The sequence below is a fragment of the Crassostrea angulata genome, chromosome 6, assembly GCF_025612915.1.
Source record: "Crassostrea angulata isolate pt1a10 chromosome 6, ASM2561291v2, whole genome shotgun sequence".
Lineage (NCBI taxonomy): Eukaryota > Metazoa > Mollusca > Bivalvia > Ostreida > Ostreidae > Magallana > Magallana angulata.
In genome coordinates this window covers 45,909,745-45,928,941 of record NC_069116.1, presented here as the reverse complement: position 1 = coordinate 45,928,941, position 19,197 = coordinate 45,909,745, and the positions used below count along the sequence as shown (strand labels likewise).

The window sequence follows — 19,197 nt, the reverse complement described above, 5'->3', positions numbered from 1 at the left end:
AGGTTTGAGGTGAATAACATAGTAAAGTAATGCATTACATTACCATTACTTCATGAATTAGGGCATTAAATTACCATTACCATTACTTAATTTTCTTGAAGTAATGCATGTTATTACCATTGCATTACCATTACTTTGTGAAAAGTCAATAAGTTTTAAAAAAGTAATTTTAAAAACTAAATTAAGAGTTTTTGTAAGTATTTCATAAATAAAACATGCTTAAACATATTTACAGGTTCATGTTCATGTTCACAATCAGGTTCAAATTTAATGACTTATACAAGATTGCTGTTGCTATCGTAGTTCTCAAAGTAAGGTTTGTCCCGTAACATTTACACGCTAATGGCGGAGTTGCCAATCTTTGTTACTTATGTCTCTGATTATGAGTATGATTTTTAATGAAAGGAACGGTTGTATCGTAATTCGTGTATGTGATGCACGAGTTTACACAAAAAGTAATAAGTGGCAAATGGATTTATTTTCACTTATTAATTTTGCATGAATCGCAAATGAAGAAAATCATGTCAGATAAGTAGGTCTTAAAAATCAAAATGGCGACCGTGACAAATCTTTTTATTGTTAAAGTTCTTGGACTCTTATTGTAAAAAAATATTTCTAACTTCAGGTGCCTGTGTATGTTATCGGTATACAAATGTTCACTTTGTTTGTTAATTCAGCAGTTTTAGAGTTTTCGGGGTTTTCATAAAAATTTTTATTCCGGATACCGTCCGACTTGTGGATTTTCCCTTGGATCACAAAATTGAATAAATCTAATGATTAAAATAATCTACTTTTATATAGTTGTTTGATTTTCCCGGTTTGTAGTAATTTTTAAATTTTTTCCTTGGGGTCTTTTTTTTACATAAAATACCGTCAAGTCAATTTTCTACAATTATGAAGGCCGGGATTGAGTAAAATTTAGAAAAAATTTCAGACAATTGCAAAAAAGCCAAATTAACATAGATTGTAACAACTAATTCAAACTGATAATTTTTGGAAGCATATTCGAGGAAATCAAGGACAATTACAAATTCATACTTTCAAGACCCCGTCTTTCAGTACTCTCAGTACTTTGATTGCTATTTCGGGCTTGTTTATCAAAAATAAAAGTAGGTTTTTGATAAATTTCACAATAATAAATTATCAGTTAAAATTCAATTATATACGGACAACATCTCACATGTGTTGAAATACCAAAGGTGTCAACCCCTGTCACACCGGAGCTGCGTCCTCACGGCGATCCCAAGGTAAACGCAGTAGAGTCTCCAACAGCGCCATAACAACGCAACGGCATCTTCGTCCGTCGCGGTCGAATCGCCATGAACATTTCAGAACGTCATGCGACGGCGCGCACTTTGAACATGCACAAAGTACGCGCAGTGGCTTTGCGTTCTGATAAACACGCCGTAGAAGAGTAGTGAGGTCGCCGTGACAGCGCCGTAAGATCTCCAACAGCACCACGAGAACTCCGTCGGCGCGCTCAAGGAACGCAGTTAATCGTAGTGTAGACGCAATGATAAGTTAACTGCGCTTGCACGGAGACCTCACGTAGTCCTTTGGGATCTCATTGTGTCTCTGTCGCGCTCACACTGCGCTCTCACTGCGCATCCACAGAGTTTGAACAAGTTGTTTTTCATTTGGCTGCGTTCACACAGCGACCCAAAAGAGCTGTTGCTGCGTTCATCGCGCTCTTGTGACGTTCCTTCTGCGTTTATACCCGCTCCCCCGGCGTTTCTAGAGCGTTGTCATCAAGACCACGAAAACTCGAACAATGGTTGTTGTACAATAGCAAGCGATGTAATAATCATCAAACTGGATGTAGATGGCTATGTAAAAAGTAGCATTTGCTAATATTCCAAGACCTATCAATGGACGCAGATGGAATTCATGCCATTTGGTTCTGAAGTTTTCACATCTTTTCTCTGTTTTCTGACAACTAATAACGGATTTTTTTTGTAGACCTGACTACTAAGAGTTTTGTCCTAGTCCTTCACAAATTGTTTAGAAGTAGTTATGTTTTAATTACAATGTACCTTTTCAGAAAATCAAAACAATTTTTAATCATTTATTTACTTGTTGTAAATTCTTATTTGTTTCCCATACAATTCTACAAATGAATATTAACCTACCAAGAGGTAAAGAACGTCTTGTGCACACAGTCAGCGTGCAGAGCCGTCGTGGACGCGCGGTAAAAACTCCTAGCACGTCATGAGCGCTCGGCGGAGACTCAGCGAGAGCGCAGTTAATCGCCAAGTAGAACTCCGTGGAAACGCAGTTACACGCCGTGGGAGCTCCGTAAGAACGCCTCGGTCGCCGTCAGGACGCCGTGACATCTCCACCTATAAAATTTTCAAATAAAGTTGTACATTTTTTCTGAATTTTCCATGCGATCCTACGCCGATTCCATGAATTTTACAACGCCGTGAACACGCCTTGGGGGACGCAGCTTGGTGTGACAGGGCCTTAAGCAAGTACTCTGGTGCAGGCATTTTTTAGTTATTTGCAAAATGCCTTAAAGGGACTTCGGCACGATTTTAGATCAAACTTTTATTTTTTTATTTTTGGGAGTTGATTTTAATCAACTGTCCTATGCAGATACTCTGGCAAATCGAAGCTGAAACAGTGTTTGGACCTAAGCACAAATCATCACCGCTGACAAGACTTGAGTTCTTGAAAATAATAGAAAAATTCGATGTAACGAATGCTGAAGCATTGTTTTTCAAGGAGACCTATCTACAAACACTTTAAAATTAGTCAGATTTTATAATACGAACAATTTAGATATTTTTGTAGTCTCATGTGTTCTTACGCCAAAGTGTAATAAAGTCTCGTTCAACCAGACGTTCGGCTGTCTCCGTAAATCTCCGACAAGCAGGGAGGCTCTCTTGCTTGTCGGAGATTAACGGAGACAACCGAGCGTCTGGTTGAACGAAACTAGAGTTCGATATCAATAGTGCTTGGATCCATACGATTTTTAGAATTGTTTCGATTCGAATACATAGTTTGAAATCTATCTTTAAATATTACACAACTGATTCATATGGGGTTTCTCGAATTCTTGTTGGAAAAGTCTAAAAATTGATATGATAAAAAAGTGCTTAATTCAAATACAGACTAGAAACTAATTGCCATGCAAGATAAGTTGATTTTAAAATAAATGATAATAGATAAAATCAACTCCCCTCAGTACTTCAGTACTTTGATTTTAGATATAAAATGGCTTACTTGCACAGTTTAAATGATTGACCAAAATTTTAATGCTATAATTTAAGTTATAAGAGAGATACACATGTAAGAATTCATTGTTATGTAAACAAAGCTCGAGTCTTATATTTGTTTACAAATAATGTAAAGTATCGACAAACCTGTAGGTCATGAGTTCGATTCCCGTTGAGAACAATAAATTTTTTAACTTTCCAAAATTTTCTAAAACGTATTTTTTGGTTGAATACTGTGAAAGAAAATTCTAAACCAGTGAAAGTATTTCAATTATGAAATACTTAAATGCACATTAATATCAACAGATGTTCCTTATCACCATAAGGGATGGGAGGGTTGCTTTGAATTTCTCTCAGGTTGGGATACATAAATCCTATTAGCCTAGTCAATTTTCCCCTTAATTTATTTGACTTAGTTTTGCATTAAAGCAAATATATTCACTTATACTGGCCTATAATGAAATACGTATGTATTTATCATTCCAACATTATATTTAGGAAATTTTCTTCAACTCAGAAATGAAAAGTCCCCAAGGTGTTTGGGCCTTGGGACTTAGGAACGATAACCCTTACCTGAGGAACTTTCACACACCAAATGAAAATATTTTTTCTGTTTATTTGCAATGATTTTCATTCAATTTTTTTATGTCACAGTTATTAAAATACATTTTCTTATAACATTTAGCAACTTTATAAGATGATTTGTCAACAGAGTAAAAAGATATGAAAAATTATGTTTTTGGGAAATGCTAAAAAAAAATTGCAATAATAACATGTTTGAATGTTAAGAAGTGTTATATTTTTTTATCTGTCCGAAGAAAATTACCATCATATGACAAAAAAATTTCTCTCAATTTGTCAATAGGTATCATTTTAACAAATATTTTACAAAAAAACGAAAACAATATTTCAAAAAATTCTTTAAAATACCTATAGTATCCCTATCATCATTTTAATATTTGATAAGTATATATTTTGTGGTCCTCTATTGAAAATTGAAACTGTGGGTGTATAGAGCCACCTTAAAATTTTCAAATTTTATTTTTCCATTTTCATTGTTAATACTGATAGATATAGAAGTTTATAATGTTATGTCAAAATTTGAAGGTAAAATATCACGTTATAAGAAAGATACAGAGTTCATAATTCATTATTTCGTAAACAAAGCTCCATCTTCGCTAGCCAAGGGTTTCCGATACACTACGCTTCTCATAAACTCTCCAATGAAAATTGACCGGCAATTAACAATACATATCGGCCAAGGGTTTATGAGAAGCGTAGTGTATCGGAAACCCTTGGCTAGCGAAGATGACAAAGCTCGAATATTGCCATTTTTTACATATGTGTTGCATTGGTGTAAGTTTCAATCAAATGTATCTTTCCTTTGTTGATAATATATCTATGAAGATATTTAATGAGTTTAAATTGTCTTTTACATGTCATTTTCACCCCTGGGAATGTGTTCAGAATGTTTTCTTTATCGTTGCTAAGTATGTAATAAATCCAGAGGTGCTCGAATGAAAGTTCACGAGACTTCACTGAGATTTGTTCAGTTCCTGTGAAATTTCGAGCGGAAGTGTAAGTGTTCGGATAATATTCTCAAAATACGTAAGTACTGGTCGAATTTCATATCATATCCTACTTGGATTTATGTTAAAGCATGACAACCTTTTAAGATGTATGTCTTATTTCACCATCTAGGAGTTATTTACATTAAACGAAAATATTCAGAACAGAGTTATCGTTCGTGTTCAACCATGTTTAGAGTGGTTGAAAATATAAACATTGGGTTGCTAAATAAAACCATAGCCATGTTTGATGCTTGTGGTGTGCAATACCATGTTTTTAGAAAAATAACGGGTGTCTGTTTTGCATAAAAACTTAGTATATTGAGCCATTTTCAAGGAACATTCTGCATAAAATAGTACAGTCTGTTTCACTATTGATGCTTTTACTAGGGCAGGCGCGGATCGAAAATTAATCCTCAGGGGGGATCTCTACAAGTATGTTAAGTGTTGCAACAGCAGACAAAAACTAATCTTTTGTATTGACGCATTTATTTCTAGAACACATTTTATCCACCAATTAATGAAGATAAAGTTTAAAATCAATAAACTTCTAGATCTTATATTTGACTATAAGTACCTAGATTCTATGAAATAGACTATCAACAAGAGGCATGATTTTCCTGCGAAACTGAAAGGGTCAAATAAAATCACGTGGTCTAAAATTTAAATGGCAATAACATTCGCAGGGGTGATTTTGTCCAAGAAATGGTAATTCTCTACATTACATTTTTGTAAACAACTATAAGACTCGAGCGTTTTTGACATAACAACAAATTTTTACCCCTGTATCTCATTTGTATCTTGACTTTAACATTCAATATCTTGGTCAATCACTTAAAATGCACCAGTCAACCATTTTACGCATAAAGAATAAAAATAGAATTTTTTATCTCAAATCGTGTCCAAGTCCCTTTAAAGGAGATTAAAATAGTATTAAAAGGGCAAGAACCATCAAGCCATATGAATGAGAAATTGTACACATCAAAAATGAAAAAAAAAATGGATAAAATTTTCAGCTTAAATCGTGCCGCGTCCCTTTTAACTTTCCTGCATTATTGAAATTGCATGTGAGGAATAGTTTATGTCATTCTGCATTTGTCAAAGTGTACCCCATAATGGAAACAGTTGCCCTAAAAACAGATATTTTCAGAAAAGAAGATGACTCTATTTCAAGAATTAATATATGTTACTGATTTTTTAAAAATTCAATTTCCTGTGGGGCACAGTAATACAGGACTACACTAATCACAAAAAGCCGTAGTAAAAAGTTTATATATTTAGACATGATGAAATGATGTTCCTGACATTACCCTCTTATCCTCCCTATGAACTGAATGCATAGTCTTAAACAGGCACGTTATTTCGAAAGAACAAAGGAATCAAACATTGTCATGGGTTTATTATTTATTTCTTTGATACAATTATCTATCCATCCATCTATAAAGACTAATGAAGATTACTACTATTTCTGGTTTGAAGTATAATAATAATTAAACTACACTGACATTACGACAACAAAAGACATAAGTTGAGTGTCAAATTAAAAGATTGTCCAACACATGGACTTCCCCATATTAACCACCGTTCTGATATGTAACGGATCGGCAGTTGTCGATGCAAAATTTCTTCCGCTGAAATTGATTGGCAGTTTTCCAATGTTTCTTTCCAGTGATATTCTCAGGGTAAATTCACAAAGCAGAAATGTTATAACAATACTTTGATAAATTGTCCCAAGTCATTTTAAAATGGTGTAACATGGCGAACTTTTTTAGTTTATTCTTCATTGTTTACGATTTAACCAAATCAAGATCATTTACTCTGGTGAATGACATCATGACGTACAGAATGTTATTGTGGCGTTGCAGTGTTAACCATTTTTGCAAGCACATTATGCATAACAAGTACCTGTGTTATACATTTGTACCACTACTGCCATTGTGAATCTAAAAAAAAAAACCTGGCTTTTTAGCTAACCTGAGCTAATAGTTTGATTGTTGATAAATATGTGTAAAAAAATCGGCAGATTTTTGTACTTAGTTGTCAAGATATTTTGATTTTGATACCGTAATGCTGATTTGAGCGATATGGCCCCTAGGCCTCTTGATTTTATTTCGGAGCCACTTCCTTCTTCCCTTTTTTGCAAAAAATGAGATTCTTGAGTTCAGATTTTACTTTACGACTTAGGCTTGCATAAATAAGAAAATCAATTAGTTTACCGATGGCAAATGTTTGGTAAATATATAGTACAATTATCGAATTGATTTTTTGAAAATTGGAAGTATCTTGATTGTAAAGTGCAGAAATAACAGCGAAATAAATCGGAATCTCTTGCACGAAAAACGAAACGGCTAAATAAATGTGTGCCCTGATTAAAACAAGGTATGCCACTTTTTGGGCAATTTTTGACCTACCAATAGGAGTTAAAAAGGAAAGTTTTGTAATTTGTTTTCTAATCATGAAAATAAGAACGACTGTACATAGGCTTTGAATACACAATGGCAACAAAGCGAAATATATGACATGGACGAAATAACGAAACCACCTTATAATGATGTATGTGATTCCACTATAGAACTTGTCATCATTTCCTAGGATACACGCATCAATGATTTTCAATGGCATCTGCGGAACGTATTCTTGGATGGTGGTAATTTTTTTTATCGGAATAGTATTTGTTGAGATACAGTACAATACAATTATTAGCAAATGGAAGAATGCAAAAGGAACAAGAAATAGTTTTACTTTAAAATATCTTACTCTAAAGGGAAAAAGGAACATAAAACTTCGATGAATAAGCATAAGAGATTTGATCCAAAGCGAGGTGCCGTAAATGCTGATTTGAATATGAATGAAATTTAGCACGAAACTACAAATCTTATATTCAATAAAGCCATAGTTCCATTTCAACAAATTGAAAATTGCGTCTTTGAGGCCGACGAAAATGATGAAGAAGACGTCAACAGCCATGACTGAAATCAGACATTTCTGCATTGGTCCAAACAAACGAAGTCTCTTAAAAGCAACTATTAGAAAAATTGCTACAGTGAGCGGGGCCACCCACAAATATGGAGTAACATAGCGGACAAAAACCATTCCCCATTCCCCATAGTAGTCAACGTATCTTAGAGCGTGGTCAAACTCAAGTTGTGCCATGATGAGTTTCCTGTAAAAACTGTTAGCTTTGGTAAAATTTCGTGTCATTATTGTTTTTTGGATTTTTGTTTGTCTGTTTGTTTTTTTTTTTTTGTTTTTGGTATTCTTCTTCTTCTTCTTCTTCTTCTTCTTCTTCTTCTTCTTCTTCTTCTTCTTCTTCTTCTTCTTCTGCTGTGATTTTCTTAGTATTATTTATTTGAATCTCTTTTGAGCAACAGTTTGCTAATCGAAAAAAATTATATGTCCTTGAACCAACTACAAGAAAAAAATATAAATAGCTATAGCATTTCAAATTTTCAGTTGCACAAGTTTATAACATGAACAACATTTTCAAAAACAATGACACTTAGCCGTAATGATAGACAAAACCAAAAGTTAAAAAGCTTAACATGCTTTCTGGTTATTTTCATATACTTTTATATTTATTTAGTAATTGATGAAGTAATTTAAATTACATCGAATTCAAATTAAATGAACATGTTATAGGCATTTTAGCCATTTATCGAAAAACATTTCAAATACTGGTAGTTTTTAAAATGATTTACTTTTGTTTTATCAGCTTGTATATAAATTGTGATATTTTAGGTATCAAAATAATAAGATTATCAAATTTTTCAAATTCTATAATAATTTGCGTATTCACAATATCTGTAAAGCAAACATATCACATAATCAATTCTACACAGACAACACTATCACCTCATTGGACATCAATTCTAAACCGACTACACTATCACCCCATCGGTCATCAACTCTACAAAGACTACACTATCACCCCATTGGTCATCAACTTTAATCAGACTACACTATCACCTATACTATCACCCTATTGGTCAATAACTCTACACAGACTACACTAACACCCCATTGGTCATCAACTTAAATTAGACTACACTATCACCTATACTATCACCCCATTGGTCATCAACTCTACAAAGACTACACTATCACCTACGCTATCACCCTATTGGTCTTCAACACTACACAGACTGAACTATCGCCTACACTATCATCCTATCGGCCATTAACTCTACAAAGACTACACTATCACCCCATTGGTCATCACCTTTACAAACTACACTATCACCTATACTATAACCCCATTGGTCATCACCTCTACACAAACTACACTATTGCCTCATTGGTCATTACCTTTACACAGACTAATTTATCACCTCATTATACTATTCCTCACTGTTCATTTTGCAATTTTCAATAAGCGGACCATTACCATATCTGTCGGTACATAGGAGCAAGTACATGTTTTACAATTATTATAGAAAAACAAACATTTAAGAAGGTGAATTGTTGATAAAAAAATGAAAAGTCAATTTAAAAGCTTGTTACGTAACATATCAAATGGTTGATAAGTCATTTAATGGAGAAATGTGTAATTTTCTGAAAGTTAATAAATTAATGAGTTGTAAAAAATACCGAACATGATCGAAAAAAATTTTCAAGTCGTGTTTTTATAAGATACCGCACTGTCTCTTTAAAAGAGTAATTATTTACACAAGCAATTCTTTTTAAGGAACGATCAGCATGTGATATGAGTTGTCAACATGGAATGTTTTTATGTTACACCAAAAGTAAATGGATGAATCGCGTTGTTTCTGTCATGTTGTAAGTTTTGAAATTCTGGTTGGTTGTTAATACAAAATTTACAACATGTCTAAATTTTAAGCGGTGCGGTTCATGTGACATTTTGATAATACAAATCTCAATAAACTCTTGAGCTGTTGTTCATTATGTGTAAATTAATATTCTAAAAGATCTTCTGGACAAGTCTTTTCATGGCGGAACTGCTATTCGGGATAGCTAAAATACTTTAGGTTCTCTGTTTAATGACTTATAGAGCGAAACTAGGTTAAGACAATTATCTATGATAGACATATTTGAATTTATTAATAATTTCGAATGAAACTTGCACATTTTTTTCAAAGTGTGTTAATATCGACCACATTCAAAGTGCATTAACAATTTCCCAAATTTAACGCACTTAAAATTCTTTTTTCAAAGTAAGTAATTTTAAAATGATAGATATTTTTAATTTCTTACTTCTGATTTTGTCTTATCATATTGCTATGTCGCTGATGTTTTGATATGCTACGGATCTCGCGCTTTATGCCACAGTAAAGTTCTACAACATGCTATAAAAATAAATGTTTGATAGGATAAGGAATACAAAACTAATTTACGTTTAGTACAGCGTTCGAAAAAAAGGGGTCTGTCTACGAGTATATTGCACATAGACATTTAATAACCAAATTTTCTGAAAGGAAAAACTTTATAGTTTAGTTAAATAATGATAGAAGTATTGACCATGTTCATGGAAAAAATAGAGGCTTTGAATACCAAAACTGACTTAAATACTTTTATTGAGAAAATATCCACATACTTTAGGTTTCAATAAAATTTCTACTAGAAAATAAAACTTACACGTATAGAACAGACCATTCAAGTGAAATCCACCGGACTGCAATTAAAATTTTTTTTTTTTTAAGAAAAAACGAAAAAGAAATCAAATTACATATCAAAATTAAAAATCCTACACAACATCCATGCGTTGCAAAAGATTTAAAAAAAAGAAAAGAATTTAATCTATAAATTATGTGTTCTGTCATTTTTGTTAATATTAAATTATTTCCTAAAATATTGACAATGATTTTCCCAAACTTACATTTAGATCTCAGTCTTGGGGTACATTCAGGCGGGTGGCTTGAGTACTAGGTTATTTATACTATGAAATAGCCAGATTAATTTGTCTCTTTTAGTTTGCGGCCAATAACTGTAGAATGTTTAGCCCACCTTTTTATATTAAGACCGCCTTAAAACACAATCATGATGATATGAGGATTAAAATTTATTGAAACTTAATTAATTTCACAAAGATTAAATTTCTATTCAAAATATATTAGGATCGGAAAAAAAGATCAGTAAATTTTGCCAATGTTGTGCAGACTCGACAGAATTCACGTTTTTCTGTGGCGACAAGCTTTGCTTTAATTATGTTTATCAAAAAAGTAATGTGAGAGATGCAATCATTTTATGGAAAGGTGCTATATAGTTGAGTTTTTACTCTAATTTTATCGGATTACTTTTTTCATTATGCATTCGCACATTTTGCAATGATTCAGTCAATAATCCAATATGTGAGTGATAACGGTACAAAATGAACTCGAAGATCACGAATCCACTTGACCTAGCCTGGTTCCGGCCTACCCATAATACTCCGCACAGTAGGCCCTACTGCAGAGCATTATGGGTACGCCGGAACCAGGCTACAACTTGACCCAAAAAACTTTACACTTATGGCTAGCGGTATTCCGATACCGGAAGACGATGATCTCTTTAATAACGCAAATGAACTTATTCGTGTGTTAGGCGAAGACGCTTCCTCAATTAAATGTGCATGTCATAGCGGTAATGCGACTGGCAAGTAAACTCATGTTATGTAAATAGATTTGATTATTCGATTTCACACTTCTGATAAAGGGATGTTTTCTCAGACGTCCACATTAAAAGGATATATATTAAGCGTCGCATCACCAACACAAAAGATCAGAGAGGTCCTGACTTCAGAAGCAAATACGTGTTGCTTAGGGTTAGTATCCTGGTAAATTCCCATAAGATAACGTGGAACTTTTTGAATCTCGTGGGGTGTGCCGAGCATACTACACTTTCTTTGCTACACAGAGATTGAGTAATTGAGTACGCATTGGTTGAGCACTCACATCGTTTGGTCGAGAACTCATTTGTTGAGTACTCATTGAATTTGGTTTACTCATTCGTTGATTACGCATTCCTTGGTGTTGGTTGTTATTCCGATGATTTGTTGAATACTGATTGATACTCATTAGTTGAGTATAGATGTTTTAAGTTATTTTTACAGTTCCTAAGTTAAGTTAGAATTTTAGTTTTGTAGTTTTTATAGTTTTCATATCATAAGTGATTTTTTTAGTGAGTTTTGTCACTCAAACGAATCAGGAAACAATGGATCAAAACCACAGATCTTGTTCAGGCGGAATTATGATTTTTGCGTACTTAAATTTTTTGTAGTAGTTCGTAATTAAATTCTTTTATTAATATCTCAAACTCAGTTTAGTAACTGAGGGATCCCGCAAAACTCGGCGTTTAGGTGAACACGTTACACTCACTAATCACATCCTGGTCTCGTCAAAATTAGCTTCAGAAAACTATACTTACTTTTCCTTACTTCTTGAAAGGAATGCACGGACCTTAGTGAGAAACCTACTGCAAGGTGATTCACTCCGTAGCGACGCTAACGGTATTATCAGACCAAAGCCGTCCCATCATTCGCTATCATCAACCAATTTATAGAAACAAAAATTTAAAATATTAATTACAAATACACACAATATCGAAATAAACACAATACCAATATATTCATGCGGTACGTTTGGACGATTTTTAATAAAAAAAAAAAAATACACACACCTGTGAAAGAAGTACAATTAAAATAGATGAAAGGGGTAATTTCCAAGATAACTTCATTCAGACATTATCATTTTTCACTCGAACGAAAACCGATTTCTTAGGGAGATATATAATGGGTAATATTATCATCTTTTTCCAATCGGAAGTCACTCGGAATACCTCGCACAATTTTTCAACGTTATCATCCGGGCTTGTGACAATACAAATCTCCGTAGACTTCAAATATTTTAGCCGTGTATTGAAACCTGATAAGCTAACAAGGACGTTTCAACTGAGAAGTCTTGGAATTTGTTCATCCACAAATATGAAAAATGTCCATTATATCTGTCTTGAAACGCCCCCTCGGCCGCTTCAGGTTTCAATACACATCCAAAAATTGAGTCTACGGAGATTTTGCATTGCATCAGCCATTAAGAAGCCCGGATGATAACGTTGACAAAATGCGCGATGTATCCCGAGTACTTCCGAATGGAGAAAAGATGTAAATATTTCCCATTATAAATCTCCGTAAGAAATTAGTTTTCGTTCCTGTGAACTTTTATGAGTGAAAAATGATAAATGTTCAATGAAGATAGATTGTACATATTCCCTTTCATCAATTTCACTTGGATACTATTTCTTTCGCAGGTATGTGTATTTTCATTAAACATTATCAAAAAGTGATGGAAGCAATAACTTGGGACAGACTATAATAGGTTTTTCATTGATATATTTAAGTTTAAGTTATCCGTATGCCTAGAATATTGCAAAAGGTTATGATGGCGCCAATGAGCTTAAAAGAAAAGAAATGTACCCCGATTCGATTTTCTTTCATGCTTTTATATTTACATCTACAAAGTATTATTCCCTCTATTTCTTACGGAAACCTAAGTTAATTCATAGCTCTATAGAAACAGCCAGACTGAAATCTACACGCCCCGTTTATTGATCGGTCGAAATCTACAACTACCTAAGAAAAATCACAGACTGCACGAAATAACCATGATGATGTCAGACTCAAAGTCTCACTGGAGACTGTTTCATTTAGCTAACGTAATTATGTACATTAACAGTAATTTAGTTAATCTTACTTATTTTTACGCTCAATTTATTGATTAGTTAAAAAAAGATGTTAATAAAAACAATAAAATGCTTTCTTTAATGATTCATGCGGGTTATGAAGGTAGCGATCATTGCAGAAAACATTTGCATGACCCGTTAAGTAAATGCGGGTTATGTATATTTCTGCAATATCGCTACCTTCATATCCCCAATGAATCCAATGAATCCATCTGTGGGCATACTTCCCCCCCCCCTTTTTTATTAACGAAATTTATAAATATGCAGAATTGTGCATTTTGTATATTTAACTTGGATCTTTTTCCTTAAAGGGGCATGGTCACGATTTTGGTCTAATCTTATTTTTCTGTTTTCATTATTTACCATGCTTTAGGAATGCAGTTCTAATGATCAAATGAAATTTGGGTGCCAGTCGTTGAGTTTTAAGCAAGATAAAGGCTCACAATTATTCGTCATGTAAACAAGGCTCGTGCCCTGTTTTTGTTTACATAGGTTCAATATACCAGTAAAAATCTTTTTTAAAGCTGGTTTGTCTATCTTATTAATCATTTAAGGGATAAATAAATAGTTCCTAACGATTAACACATTTATTTTAGGTCTAAAACTGGAATTTTCACTTCAACATTCGAAAAGTAAACAAACGCTTCGTTTACATAGCGAAGAATTGTAAGCTCTGTACTCGCTTATAACTCATCAAATGACACTCAAATTTCGGTTGCCTATTAAAAATGCCTTACTAAAGCATTGTAAACATTCAAATCGAAAAAATGATTTTTGACCAAAATCGTGACCATGCCCCTTTAAACGCACATTTGCTCTTTGAATTAAAGATATCGATGGTTCACTATATGTACAAGCAATCAACAGGAACTAAACCTTTAGTTAGTGTTAGCACGCTTTGTTTGGGGACAAGAATCATTCACTCTTGCCGAGCAAAAACTGTTGCGTTTGCTTCCAAAGCATCTTAATAGGAAATGGTACAATTTTGAGAGAAGTACTGCAAAGAAGATGTAGTTCTTTTTCTTGCAAAGAATGTGTGCATTGGTGACATTTTATGCCAAAAATGCAGGAGGATGGTTTTTATAGATTAGAAAAAATGGGGGTGGGTCAGTTAGAGTTTGAAATCCGTCCCCTTGTTATCCCGGCATCAGGTAAGTTCCTTTATTTTGGTCAAAAATTATTTTTCCTATTTTAATATTTACAATGCTTCAGAAAAGCATTTTTAATAGGCAACCGAAATTTGATTGTCAATTGTTGAGTTTTAAGCGAGTTACAGAACTTGCAATTCTTCCGCTATATGAACAAAGCGTTTGTTTACATTTTGAACGTTAAAATAAAATTTTCAGTTTTAAACCTAAAACGAATGTTTTAAATGCCAGGAACTGTTTATCTATGTTTAAATAAAAAAGATAAACAAATAAGCTGGAAAAAGATTTTTGACTGGTAAATTGAACCTTTGTAAACAAAGCCTTGTTTACATGACAAAGAATTGTGAGCCCTGTATCTTGCTTATTACTCTATGAATGACTCTCAAATTTTATTTGATTATTAGAGCTGCATTTCTAAAGCATTGTAAATAATGAAAACATAAAAATAGAATATGACCAAAATCGTGACCATGCCCCTTTAACTGTTTAAAGGATGCATCTGGTAATACGGAAAAGAGTTAATTGAATGTACGGTGAATGATGATAGTGTTCGAACGCCTCGTAAAATCCTTCTACATCTACAAACTTCATTCTTCTTAGTTTTATTTCTGCTGAAATAAACTAGGGCAACGTGCATTATTTGTCGAAAAGGGTCAAAGGGTTTGCAACCTTTGAAATCGTGCGCGTCACACGAGAATTTTGATAGTTGCTTATATGTCCCTGTTGTAAATAAACGCATATATATTTATATGGAACATGTTTAGTATCATAGAAAGTAAACTGAAAATAAAATTTAAAGATAATCAAGTTAAAAAGTGACCATAACTCATACTGCTCGGATAACGACTGTGAACTTTTTTTTTTTCAATCACTATACATTATAAGAACTCGAACCTAAGATTTTACTGTGTTTGGCCTAAAATCAAAAAGTGGAACGTAAATCGATATATTTTTTGTACAGACAGAAGCCAATACCGTTCATATAGGTCCAGTCAATTGTTATTTGCAATAGATTCTTTAAGAGTTATCGAACATTGCTAAGAGATAAAATAGTAAAGGACGAAAATTATGACAAGTATAATTTATTCTGTTTTATCTGACAGTGTATTTACACAAACAAGACCCCAAAGGACCCTACGCTCACCTGAACAACAAGTATCTTTCCAAAATCAAATTAAATGAGAAAAAAACCCTTAGATATATACGCCAATTCACAAGTAATTTCTTCATATTCCTATACATACTGATCAAATATGAAAAAAGACATAAATTCTGCAGAGTATTATTTACTATCAATAACAATGGATGAACTTGGACCTCAATGAGTCTTTCATCTCGTATCGCTCCCGGGTAATGTTTGAAAAACAAATGACATGTAATTCTTAATGCTTAGAATAAAGAATAAAAACATTTTTTATTGCGTAAGTGCTGTAGGCATTTAATTAAAACTAAGAAAAGCTCACATGAGTTCATATGGGATGAAACGGTAGAAAATATTTATTGATTTATAAAAATATTTTAAATAAATACATTTCGTAAACACAAATAACGAGAAAACACTAACTATTACTCTTTGAATAACACTTGCAACAACCAGGGACTAAATTGCATTGAAAGGCATAAAGATAAATCCAGATTTAAATAATAAGAAAGATTATGACACACTTTGTTTTACAGCACTGTTGTCAATTTTGAACTCGTCTGGAATTTCTATGTCGTCTGCTTTATCAGAATTTAGTTCACAGTCACTACTGGTTCCGCTGACGTCACTCAAAGAAGCCTCGTCCCTTGAAGAATTAGACTGAACCTTACAACATTTACCAGACAAACTGTCAATCATAGTTGGGAAAGGTCTGTGAACGCGCTGATTGGACGTTTCTTTCTTTTCCATATAGTTATCCACGTATTCGGCCACATAAGACGGACACCCATGAGGATCATGGGAGCCTTTTTGGCAGGTCGTTCCCAGAATCTTTGCTGGCTATCGCAAAGTGGTCCTTTCTTGTTTAGTTTTATCTCATCGAGTAACCAATTTGTTAATTCGTCAGAAAAAATATTCGTGGAAAAGCTCTTTCACTTTAGACATCGAACGAATTAAGTTCACCTTCGATGCGGTGTTTCGATGAACGAATACTTTGATGGCTTTCCATACTGCGTGGAACACCGTGTTGTGATTCAAACAAATCACCATCCCGAGTCTTTCTGGGTCACCCCTGCGAATGTTATTGTCATTTAAATTTTAAATCACGTGGTTTTATTTGACCCTTTCAGTTTTGCAGTAACAATCGTGCCTCGTGTTTATAGTCTATTTCAGAGAATATAGGTACTTGTAGTCAAATATAAATTCTAGAGGTTTATTGATTTTTAAACTTTATCTTCATTAATTGGTGGGTAAAATGTGTCCTAGAAATAAATGTGACAACACAAAAATAGTTTTTTCAGCTGTTGCGACAATTAATATGCGTAGTAGACATCCCCCCTAAGAATTAATTTTCGATCCGCGCCTGACCTAGTAATAACACTAATAGTGAAACAGACTGTACTATTTTATGCAGAATGTTCCTTGAAAATGGCTCGATATACTAAGTTTTAATGCAAAACATTCGCCCATTATTTTTTTAAAAACATGGTATTGCACATCACAAGCATCAAACATGGCTATGAATTTATTAAGCAACCACTCTACACGTGGTTGAACACGAACGATAACTCCGTTTCGAGTATCATCGTTTAATTTAAAAAACCGCTAGATAATGAAATAAGACATACATCTTAAAAGATGTTGATGTTTTAACATAAATCAAAGTAGGATATGATATGAAAATCGACCAGTACTTACGTATTTTGAGAATATTATCCGAACACTTATACTTCCGCTCGAAATTTCACAGGAACTGAACAAATCTCGGTGAAGTCTCGTGAACTTTCATTCGAGCACCTCTGGATTTATTACATGCTTAGCAACGATAAAGGAAACATTCTTCTTTCTATGTTTTCTAACAACTTATAACGGATTTTTTTGCTGACCTGAGTACTTAGAGTTTTGTCCTAGTCCTTCACAAATTGTTTTAAAGTAGTTATGTTTTAATTACAATGTACCTTTTCATAAAATCAAAACAATTTTTAATCATTTATTTACTTGTTGTAAATTCTTATTTGTTTCCCATACAATTCTACAAATTAATATTAACCTACCAAGAGGTCAGCGCAGAGCACGCCGTGGACGCGCGGTAAAAACTCCTAGCACGTCATGAGCGCTCGGCGGAGACTCAGCGAGAGCGCAGTTAATCGCCAAGTAGAACTCCGTGGGAACGCAGTTACACGCCGTGGGAGCTCCGTAAGAACGCCTCGGTCGCCGTCAAGACGCCTTGACACATCTCCTCTTGTAAAATTTTCAAATAAAACTGTACATTTTTTCTGAATTTTCCATGCGATTATACGGCGATTCCATGAGTTTTACAACGCTATGAATACGCCTTGGGGACGCAGCTTGGTGTGACAAGGCCTTATGCAAGTACTCTGGTGCAGGCATTTTTTAGTTATTTGCAAAATGCCTTAAAGGGACTTGGACACGATTTTAGACCAAACTTTTATTTTTTTATTTTTTGGGAGTTGATTTTAATCAAATCTCCTATGCAGTTACTCTGGCAAATCGAAAGTGAAACAGTGTTTGGACCTAAGCACAAATCATCGCCGCTGACAAGACTTAGTTCTTGAAAATAATAGAAAAATTCGATGTAACGAATGCTGAAGCATTGTTTTTCAAGGAAACTTATCTATAAACACTTTAAAACTAGTCAGATTTTATAATACGAACAATTTAGATATTTTTGTAGTCTCAGGTGTTCCTACACCAGTGTGTAATAAAGTCTCGTTCAACCAGACGTTCGACTGTCTCCGTAAATCACCAACAAGCAGGGAGGCTCTTTTGCTTGTCGGAGATTAACGGAGACAACCGAGCGTCTGGTTGAACGAAACTAGAGTTCGATATCAATAGTGCTTGGATCCATACGATTTTTAGAATTGTTTCGATTCGAATACATAGTTTGAAATCTATCTTTAAATATAAGACAACATGGTTCACATGGGGTTACTCGAAATTCTTGTTGGAAAAGTCTAAAAATTGATATAATAAAAAAGTGCGTAATTCAAATACAGACTGGAAACTAATTGCCATGCAAGATAAGTTGATTTTAAAATAAATGATAATCGATAAAATCAACTCCCCTCAGTATTTCAGAACTTTAATTTTAGATATAAAATGGCTTACTTGCACAGTTTAAATGATTGACCAAAATTTTAATGCTATAATTTAAGTTATAAGAGAGATACACATGTAAGAATTCATTGTTATGTAAACAAAGCTCGGGTCTTATATTTGTTTACAAATAATGTAAAGTATGGAATTACCATTTCTTTGGCTAAACAACTTGTAATAAACAAGGCAAACTTGTTCAATGTGTATATAAGATATATTATAGATAGAAGAAAGCAACATTTAATTGAAACTGATAACAATAAAACACATATGTAAACAATAACAACGCTCAAGTTTGCTTACAAAACAAAGAATTGCAAACGCTGTATCTTGCT

At 33.6% G+C, this 19,197-nt stretch overlaps 1 protein-coding gene across 1 annotated transcript; it reads right to left on the bottom strand.

The window, feature by feature from the left end:
• Positions 1 to 6,184: 6,184 nt before the first annotated feature.
• On the bottom strand, positions 6,185 to 10,710 carry LOC128189595 (uncharacterized). The gene is made up of 3 exons (XM_052861255.1): positions 10,620 to 10,710; positions 10,379 to 10,415; positions 6,185 to 8,194 (listed from the first exon to the last, which is right to left on the bottom strand). The coding sequence occupies exon 3, from the start codon at positions 7,985 to 7,987 to the stop codon at positions 6,893 to 6,895; it is 1,095 nt and encodes a 364-aa protein (XP_052717215.1). The 5' UTR covers positions 7,988 to 8,194; positions 10,379 to 10,415; positions 10,620 to 10,710; the 3' UTR covers positions 6,185 to 6,892.
• Positions 10,711 to 19,197: the final 8,487 nt, after the last annotated feature.

What these genes read in the sequence shown, in the direction of transcription:
- LOC128189595 (XM_052861255.1), bottom strand. Translation starts at nt 7,987, where the DNA reads ATGACACGAAATTTTACCAAAGCTAACAGTTTTTACAGGAAACTCATC.